Source organism: Melozone crissalis, unplaced genomic scaffold (genome assembly GCF_028551555.1).
Source record: "Melozone crissalis strain CALT ecotype California unplaced genomic scaffold, PUWL_Pcris_2 ptg000029l_1, whole genome shotgun sequence".
Classification (NCBI taxonomy): Eukaryota; Metazoa; Chordata; class Aves; order Passeriformes; family Passerellidae; genus Melozone; species Melozone crissalis.
Window position 1 is genome coordinate 16,257,775 of NW_026535807.1, and position 8,984 is coordinate 16,266,758.

The 8,984-nt window shown below is 44.8% G+C and overlaps 1 protein-coding gene across 2 annotated transcripts in view; it reads left to right on the plus strand.

Annotated features, from left to right (window-relative positions):
* Nucleotides 1-5,429, plus strand: part of MAPKAPK3 (MAPK activated protein kinase 3) — a 46,695-nt gene extending 41,266 nt beyond the window's left edge. For both annotated transcript variants that reach the window (XM_054280876.1, XM_054280879.1), the window contains exons 10-11: nucleotides 2,306-2,386; nucleotides 3,748-5,429. In XM_054280876.1, the coding sequence (XP_054136851.1) occupies nucleotides 2,306-2,386; nucleotides 3,748-3,906 (240 nt within the window). In that variant the 3' untranslated portion in view covers nucleotides 3,907-5,429. The remainder of the gene's footprint in view (nucleotides 1-2,305; nucleotides 2,387-3,747) is intronic.
* The last annotated feature ends 3,555 nt before the right edge of the window (nucleotides 5,430-8,984 follow it).

Below are 8,984 nucleotides of genomic sequence, written 5' to 3' on the forward strand. Positions count from 1 at the left end.
ACTCTGTGTGCTTACTTCATCAGTGCAGGATTTAAAGAGCTATTATTAGTGGTCTCAGGCACCATTGTGCATAGCTGTGTTAGGGTGAACATGCTCCTGTGCTCAGTGGGAATTCTCATCCTTGGCAGAGTTTGGAAATGCGTGGGGGAGGAGCAAGGGTCTCTTTTTCCATGTGAGAGATTGCCAGGTAGGGTGGTACACAGAGCTATTTATAGTCCCAGATCAGGTTTCATTCCATGACTTTGTTGCATTTGCTTCTCTTTAAAAGATTTTTTTTGGGGGGAAAAGAGAAAAAAATACTTTATTAATACAGTATGGTTTATTTCAAACAAGAGACACAAATCCCAGAAGTTACAAGACTGAGTTTCATGATGCCATCTCTGCTCTGTAGGTGTCCCTCAAAATAGTAGGTTATACTTCTCACATTTATGTCTAAAAAAATACCAGTCTTGTTCTGGCTGCCCAAAGAATCATCAGCCAGGAACAGAATGATTTCTGCTGTAGGATTCCCTTTGTTCCCATAATGCTGGTGTGTCTGTGCTAATCCTCAAAGCATGGGCAGAAGCAGAGGTGCGGATGATTGTCGCCATTCCTACAATGCCTGGAAGCCCTTGGAATGAAGTGAAATGCAGCTGTAGGACATCCTGATGGAGTAGAAAGGTGTTGTCATTCAGAGCTGAGAAACTGAGGTTGTAAAGACCCTGTAGAACAGACCCCAGACAATATTTCTGAGTCTTTTTTAACCAAATAAAAATGTAATCATTGCTCAGAATAAATACCTCCAGCTTTGAGTGTCTGAAGCCCCAAGAAGGTGTTTCAGAAGTCAGCAGGTGAGGAATTTCATGGAGTGAGTGCCTAATAGCTGAGGAAGCTGCCACCTACGGTGACACTTGTTATTGGAATATGCACAGAGCCAATTAATGAGGAGGAGATTAGAGACAGGGTCTGCAGACCCTGCTGCACCTGCTCCAACTGGAGCCCTGCTCCAACACCCTTCCTGGAGGGAAGCTGCAGGTTGGCTTTCTTTTCTGCTGAACCTATAGCTCACAGGGGCAGAGGGAGGGAGAGGGAAAGACCAGTGGAGTGAATGTCTGTGTTCCCCCTTTTCCTAAATCCCAAAGTGGAAGCATGTCTGGGGAGTTGCACAAGCAGCGGGGGAGGGAGCTTACGGCTCTTTTTTTTTCTTTCCCCTCTTTTTTTGTTTTTTTTTCTTTGAGATGGATGACAGAAGTGTTTTACTGTGAAGTAGGCAAAAACTGTCAGTTTAGGTGGAGCACAGACTCATTTAGTTCCTTGTCTATAAGATTTTTTTAACAAGCAGCAGAAAAGCACCTTCCACAGGGAAGCAGGGACAGGGACAGCACTGCAACCAGTCTGCTTGTTTTCCATTTCTCTTGTCCCAGCTGTGTTTGACAAAACTGTACCCTGGCCAGCTGAGGTCCTTGTCCAGAGGATGAAGGATTTCTGCTTCACTTCTGAGACTGCTGCACTGCTGCTCTGAGCCTGGGGGAACATAAGCAATAAGCACTGGTTCCAGTGTGGGGTTTGTTTTACAGGGATCTCCTTAGACACTGTTGACATGCAGCTGTAGGATGCCACAGCAGAAAACAGCAAGTTTGGGTAGAAAGCATAAGGAAAATAGAGTATCCAAATGAAATTATAGTTTGGGTTAGGGGCTGGCAAGAATTGCCATGATTCTTTCTGAGTTCAGTCAGGGAGCTGTGCTTCATGCTTTAGAAATTGTCCCTTACTCTAATGTAAAGTATCTCCTGATCTTTCATGGCAGGTGAGCAGAGATCTCAGTTTCATGTGGATGCTCTGTCTTCTGAGCTGTGCCTTGCTCAGAACAATTGTGTCATTTCCTCTTTGGGGCTCACTTAGTCTGATGAAATGGTGATCTCAGTTAATGCATATGTGCAAGAAAATGTCTCCTACAACAAATCCTAGGAGATAAAGGTCAAATTAACCACTTTAAGACATTGATTAATGAATAGTTAAAATCTAAAACATACATAAAAATTTATCCAACACTGGTTAGATAAGTTGTTCGGACTGGAAGGGAGTAGAGTGAAAGAAGCTCAGCACTGATTTCTCTCTCTTTTTGTTCTTTAAATGTTGTGTGGGGAATGCGGTCCTTTTCTCCTGCACATGAGTTCATTTGTGGAGTGATTGGAAGCAGGAATAATGAGGGCCATTGGAATACATTAGATCAAATTTTAGGCCCTTCATACACAGAGAAGAGCAAGAAATCACTTCCCAAATGTTGTTTTTCAGAATTTCTTTTGGTGTTTTTCTTTGTTCTCAGAGATCAATGTCAGTGCCACCAACTCCTCTTCACACTGCACGGGTCCTGCAAGAGGATAAAGACCACTGGGATGAAGTTAAAGTGAGTCAATCCAAATTCAGATTTCTTTAAGTCAAGAGTGCTAGGAGATGAAATGCGCTGCCTTGGATGCTGTGGCTATTTTGAATACAATCATGTCAAACCAGGGTGCCATAAACAGGCTTGGTTAGAACAGCAGTGTATATGAGAACTGTTTTAAAAAAGAAGGAATGCTATTTGAGCTTCATTGGCAGCCTTACAGCTGCACCAGATATCAGCAAAGACGGTATTTGTGATCAAAGGCATGAATGATGCTCCTGCTGAGCTTCTGCATGTACCCAGGGAGGAGAAGGACAGTGCTGGGGCAGTTGGAACTTCATTACAGTGAAGAATGTGATGAAAATGTAGTTGGACAGGTGGGAGGGCTGAGCTGCATTCTTTTCTGTAGTGCTTTTGAATTGTGGAACAGCACTGAATAACCCTAGTCTTGTCTTGTTATGTCATTTGGTGGGGGGAAGAGCAGAGAAAAAAAAATTATCTTAATCTAAGCAGGTGCCCCACCAGCAGGTGCTGTGTGTACCAATGACTGCTGAATGCTTCCTGCAGTAGGGCACACTGAAAGTCTTAACTCTTTCCTGCTGGCCTTTAACAGGTTTACATGCTTTTACAATTAATTCTGAGTTTTCTGCACTTCAAGTTTCTAGAATTTTGACAATTGCAACATTCCTGTAGTGTATTTTATTCATTACTGATTTTATTTAAATCACTGATGTGTAGTCTCAGCTGTTGAGCTATGTAATGGTAAAATTTTTTTGAGACCTAGGCAACATTTACCGTCTGAGTCAGAGATCAAGCAGATATTTTCAGTTAGCTGCCTTATTTTCCATGTTTCTGAGAATTTCTTATGCTTGTGCTTCTGTGTACGTCCCAAAGGTATTCCCTCAAGCTACCAACATACTCATGATATTGAATTGTTTTTCCTTTCCTGAACCAAATGCTCAGACATTTGTTTACTCTAGCAGATTTTTCTTTACAACCTTATTAAAAAGTTTAAAATAATCCTGTACTTAAGCATTAATGCAAACTAAGGAGGTGTGTGAATTTGAAGCACATACTTTGTGTGGAGGCACAGAGCCAGCCAGGGAGAGGTGCTGGGATAGGGACAGGTGGAATTTAGGCCAGCAGAGCGTGGTCCTGTGTGCTCCCTGTGAATTGCTGTGAGAGCAGCTCCTGCTGCCTGAGCCCTGGTAGAAGGAGGCACCAGTGGAGTGGTTGGTTCCTGGTGCAGAGCACACAGAGGGCTCAGCCCTTGCTGCCCAGGGGGGACAGAGGGCTCCTTGTGTCCCTCCTCTCCGGGCTCTAGGGTGGGGTGACCATGCACTCACTGCCTCAGGGGCTTCGCTACATTGCTTGCTTGCTTTCAGGAGGAGATGACCAGTGCTCTGGCTACCATGAGGGTGGACTATGATCAAGTGAAAATCAAAGACTTGAAGACGTCCAACAACCGCCTGCTGAACAAGCGCCGCAAGAAGCAGAAGCAGGCGGGCGCCTCCTCCGCCGCCCCGGGCTGCAACAACCAGTGAGGGCAGGAGCCAGGAGGGACCTGGGGTGCAGGGTGAAAGTTAAACAGGGCAAGTTAAAATCATGGGATCACCTCAGCCCACACCACAAAGGCAATGAGACCATGAAGATGCTGTCCTGCAAAGAGGGGACAGTGTGATGACGTTTTGATCACTTGAATCACTTTTGAAGACTTATGGATCTGACATGGTTCTGTTCCATATTGCAAGGGAAGGTACAGTAATGCCAGAAATGTTACAGGTTTTTGGTTTGGCTTTAGCTGTGTAGGACAAGAGGAGAGAACAGGAGACAGTCTCAGCACATTAATGCACTGAGGCTTTAACAGCCATCTACAAGAGTAACTTCTGCTGCTGTTTTAAACTGGGGAATTGGAAAGTGCCAAGTGTTCTGCTAAGAGTGTTTTAGTAGTTTGGTAGAATTGGTAATAGTCTGTATTTCCAAACTTACCTCCTATAGTTACAGAATATCACCTAAACTGTAAACAGATATTCTTGTTACAGGAAAAAGCATCCATTCATTTCCATAAAATCTTCTGTATAGTCTCATGTGAAGATCTGAGTTTGTCATGGATTCCCATTTGATAACATGTAAATTTTCTGAGCTGTAGCCACTATGTTGTATCTTTGCCACTGTCAGACCCCTCTCTTGTAATGTTTTCAATTTAACTGGTACTTTATGTGAAGAGTTTCAGTCAGGATTTAAGTAGTTGAAAGCATCCTGCAGAGAATATTGCTGCTCCCCTTGGATCCGCAACCTCCAGGACGTGCAGCTGGACGTGCAAGAGATTGCTTTAGAAGAAAGACTTCTGAAGTTTGGGGAAGAAGTGGCAAATGCATGTTCTCTGAATGGACCCTGTAATCTGCCAGCATCCCTTCTGGTAATTATCTCCAGATCCTGTGCCTAAGATGTGCTGCTGATCACAGCAAATTGTGGGGTGTTGGGGTTGGTTTGTTTCCTGGGGTCAGGAGCAGGGAGGATGGTACTTTATTTATGGTGATTTGGTGGTGTTTCAGGATCCAAAGATTTTAACTACTTAAGGAAGATTACTTTTAAGTACATCCACCCATTGTTTTTTTCCTATTTTAATTCTTCTTGTTTCATGGGAACCCGGCCTTGGTTTGCTGGTATGTTTTATTTTGTGATCAAAATATTTTCTCTCACTGTATTTTGGAGTTTGGCTTTATTTTTAGTTTAGGTGAAGCAAATATTTGTGAAAGTGTTATCAGAGTTTGGGATGAATATGATGTTCTTCCAGTGATGCAAGCAAGTACACCTTTGAGGTAGGAACACAGTACTGTGTTAATAAGCTTGCAAGAGTATAGAAAGACAAAAAGGAAAACAGGGCTCCAGAGTGGCTCTGAATTGTCAGAGCAGTGACACACAGCAAAGCTCAGCTCAAGGCTTTGGACCTTATCTGGGGAGCCCAGTTCCCATCTTCAGAGTGGTGAATGAGACCTCACTTCTCCTTTGTGAACTGGTCCTAGGGTTTTGTAACATGATTTATTAAAATCAGTTTTTAACATTCCTTCTTCCTGTCATCCCTGGTTTTGTTGAGTTGTGGCAGAGTTTGCATTGCTTTGCAAGATACATTGTGTTGAAGGTGACAGGGAAGAGGAGAAGGAAACTGTTCCATGATGTCCACATTCAAAGGCTGCCCAACTTTGAACATTTTATAAGATCACAAGGTTTTGGTTTTAAATATCAATTTCTGTAAAGTTGTGTTTATAAATTATTTCATGTTTCAGGTATCTGTGATTATAGCATGTCCTTTATGTTTTTGTTTTGCCATATTACTCCAATGAATTATGCAAATATTATTCACTACCTGCAAATGAAGAATTGTGATGTGTTCAGGATGCAACAGTTGGAATTAGAGCCAGGTCCAAGTTTCTGTCCCTTTATCTAATTTTTTTGAGGGAGAAGTGTACATAATTGCTACCATTCCACCTCTGTGCCCCAGCAGGGTGATGGATGTTCCCAGGGCAAGCAGTGTGTAGTGCACTGTTCTGTCTGCCTCAGGGACAGGGCCACTGAAACTGTTGCAAACCAACTTTTTTTCCTCTGCCTTGGCCAAGGTTTGAGCAGGAGTTCTCAGTTCCCACCTGGCTTGTCAGTTCATTCTGGAGCTCAAAGATGTGTCTGTTCCTGGGTGGTTTTCTGTAAAAAACCTGTAAAACACACCTGGGCCTGATTCCTTCCTGTGGGCTTTCAGTATTAACTGCAGACCAGAAGCTGAAACTGAGGCACCTGGCACAGCACCTTCAGCTTTCTGTCCCTGTGTAGCAGGACAATCCCATCTCATTAAACTCACACTAACAGTTCTTGCCTTCCACCCTGCAGCACCCAGGAATGCTGTAAAGCCCTGCAGAAACCAGAGGAGGGCCTCAAAATGGCAGACATGGAAGTGTATGCAAGTATTGGACAGAAGGGTTTGTGTTTATTGCACAGAGGGAAGGAGGAGACTCCTTGGGAGCTGGGAAACAGCTGCCTCAAAATGCTGCCCTGCTCCAGGCACTGCTGCCTTCTGCATCCCAGAGGAGCAGGACAGCTCGTGTTGTACCTGGCTCTGTGTCACCTGCAGCTGGGAGGGGCTGCCAGGGACCAGGTTTGGGGTGCAGGCATTTCCCAGCAGGGCCTGTGTGCTCCATGGAGATGTAGGGATGGACAGAGCATGCAATGGGCTCGGCTCCACCCGGCCCCGCCGCACCACCAGTACCCTGCCCCGTGGCTCTGAGAGCTCCCCAAAGCCAGCCTGCCCTCAGCTCCCCAAATCTGAGCCTGCCCTCAGCTCCCCAAAGCCAGCCTGCCCTCAGCTCCCCAAATCTGAGCCTGCCCTCAGCTCCCCAAAGCCAGCCTGCCCTCAGCTCCCCAAATCTGAGCCTGCCCTCAGCTCCCCAAAGCCAGCCTGCCCTCAGCTCCCCAAATCTGAGCCTGCCCTCAGCTCCCCAAAGCCAGCCTGCCCTCAGCTCCCCAAATCTGAGCCTGCCCTCAGCTCCCCAAAGCCAGCCTGCCCTCAGCTCCCCAAAACCAGCCTGCCATCAGCTCCCCAGAACTGAATCAGCCTTCAGCTCCCCTGCAGTGTCTCGGGCCCTGCTCTGGTGCATGGCTCTGCAGAAGGTGTTGTCCCTCTGGCTGCCAGCAAGGCTCTGGGGAGGACCCTCCTCCTCCCTGCATTCACACAGGTTTTAAAGAGCTCTGGTGAGCTCTACTGTTTGGTCTCTTCCCCCAGCCATGTCATATAATAGGCTTTTTAGAACCTGCTGCTCAGGATCCAAATTTATAGCCCGTTTTTAGAAAGGATAGGCTATTACAGAACTGATTGTGTATTTGCATATTCATCAGCCATATAGAGGAGGTAAAGAGCTGGGAAGGGACAGAAGAAATGAATGGTCAATAGAGAAGGCTTCAAGGAGAACACAGATTAAAAGGTCTATTTGTTTTTTCCAGCAGAAGCTAAAAAAAGGCCTGTGCACAATTCCCCACCCCCATCCCTTTTCACAGGGATTGGTCATGGGCCGCTGCCTCCCCCTGTGTTTCTGTGCACTGTGCTCCTCACACGTGGCTCATGGGCTCTCACCAGGGCTCTGCTCTGATCCACACACAAATGTGTGCCCAGGGACACAGGGAATTCCCTCCCTCCCTCTCCCAGCTTTTGCACTACACACTTTCTTACCTCTTTGACCACATGTGCCACATGGTGAACCTGGGTTTGACATGCTACAATTAAAAACTCACATTAAGGAGAAGCTCTTGGCTTAATTCTGTGTTTTATTATTTGTCAAAACCCAGCATGCAGTCCTGGGATTGCTTTTCTGTCTTAACACTTCACTGCCTTGAGTCTGGAGGCCCAATTACATAAGTGCTTCTGACTTGTCTGACATGAGGGATAATGAGAATGCTACATACTCAGTTTGATCTAATTTCCCTGTCCTCTTTTCAATTCACACTTTATTTGGCCCATGTTTAGACAGAGGTGTTTTTGAGAAGAGGAAGGTTTAGTGAGGAGGAGCGAGCCAAAGGTTTTAATTACTTGCAGAGCATCATGAGCCCTTGTAGTGTTTTAGACCTGTGGTCCAGGTGGGGAGGAGGTGTTAATGTGTGCTCAGCTGCTGTCATGTGTTCTCCTGCTTAGCCCAAGGATGGAGCCAGCTCAGTTAACAAACCTCAGGGACAAAGAGAAGGAAGCAAGCAGGGAATGACTTCACATGCAGGAGACCTCTTTTTTTATTAAGATTAAATGTTTTGAGGGGTTTTATTGTGGAAATATCAGAATTTTCTTTTTTTTAGGCTTCAATATTTCCCCTCTTCACCCAACTATTCTCAGTAGTGGAGCTGGCAAAGCTGGGAATGGACATGGTTAATTCTCTTTTAGAGAACCTAAAAAGGATGAAGGCAATGAAGCAAACCTGAAAGGCAGAGAACACACTCAAAACAAAAAAATCTTGTTAAAAAATCTTGCAAGCCAGCAGGCAAGTCCTCATCTCCATACTGAAATGTAGCTCACCTGTGGAAAATAGAGGTTAGAGCAAATCTAGGTAATAACATTTGCTGAGGAAATGTTTCCCTGAAATCTTTGCACCAGGTAAGAAAATTCTTTTTGAGCATTAAGTCTGGTTTTAAAATAGGATTATTTATTTTCAGTTTGTGTGGTTAGAGGAATTTAATGGAGCAAAGGGAGCAGAAATGGGGGATGATATGTCATGTTGAAGAATAAGATAAGAAATGTCTGCTGTTGTGTTCTACTCCAACGTACTTTTTTACTGCAAGTGCTACCTCTGTACAGACATAGCAAGATAGATTCAACTCTTTATTAGTCTTTTTTAGCACTGGAGAAGGAGGATGTTGCTGCACTCTAGGGAAATGTGGAAGATAACCCTGTGACTGTAGATGAACATCTATTCTGGTAAATCTGTAAATGATGCCTAGCATTAAATTTATTTTTAAATTTCCTGCCTCATGAATCTGCCAGATGCCAAAGTCTCACAGGTCTGCTCTAACTGCATGAAGGCACAGAGACATCACTGTTAGTGGGTTTCTTCCTGCAATTTGGGACCACAGGAAGAAGCAGTTGCTGAAATGT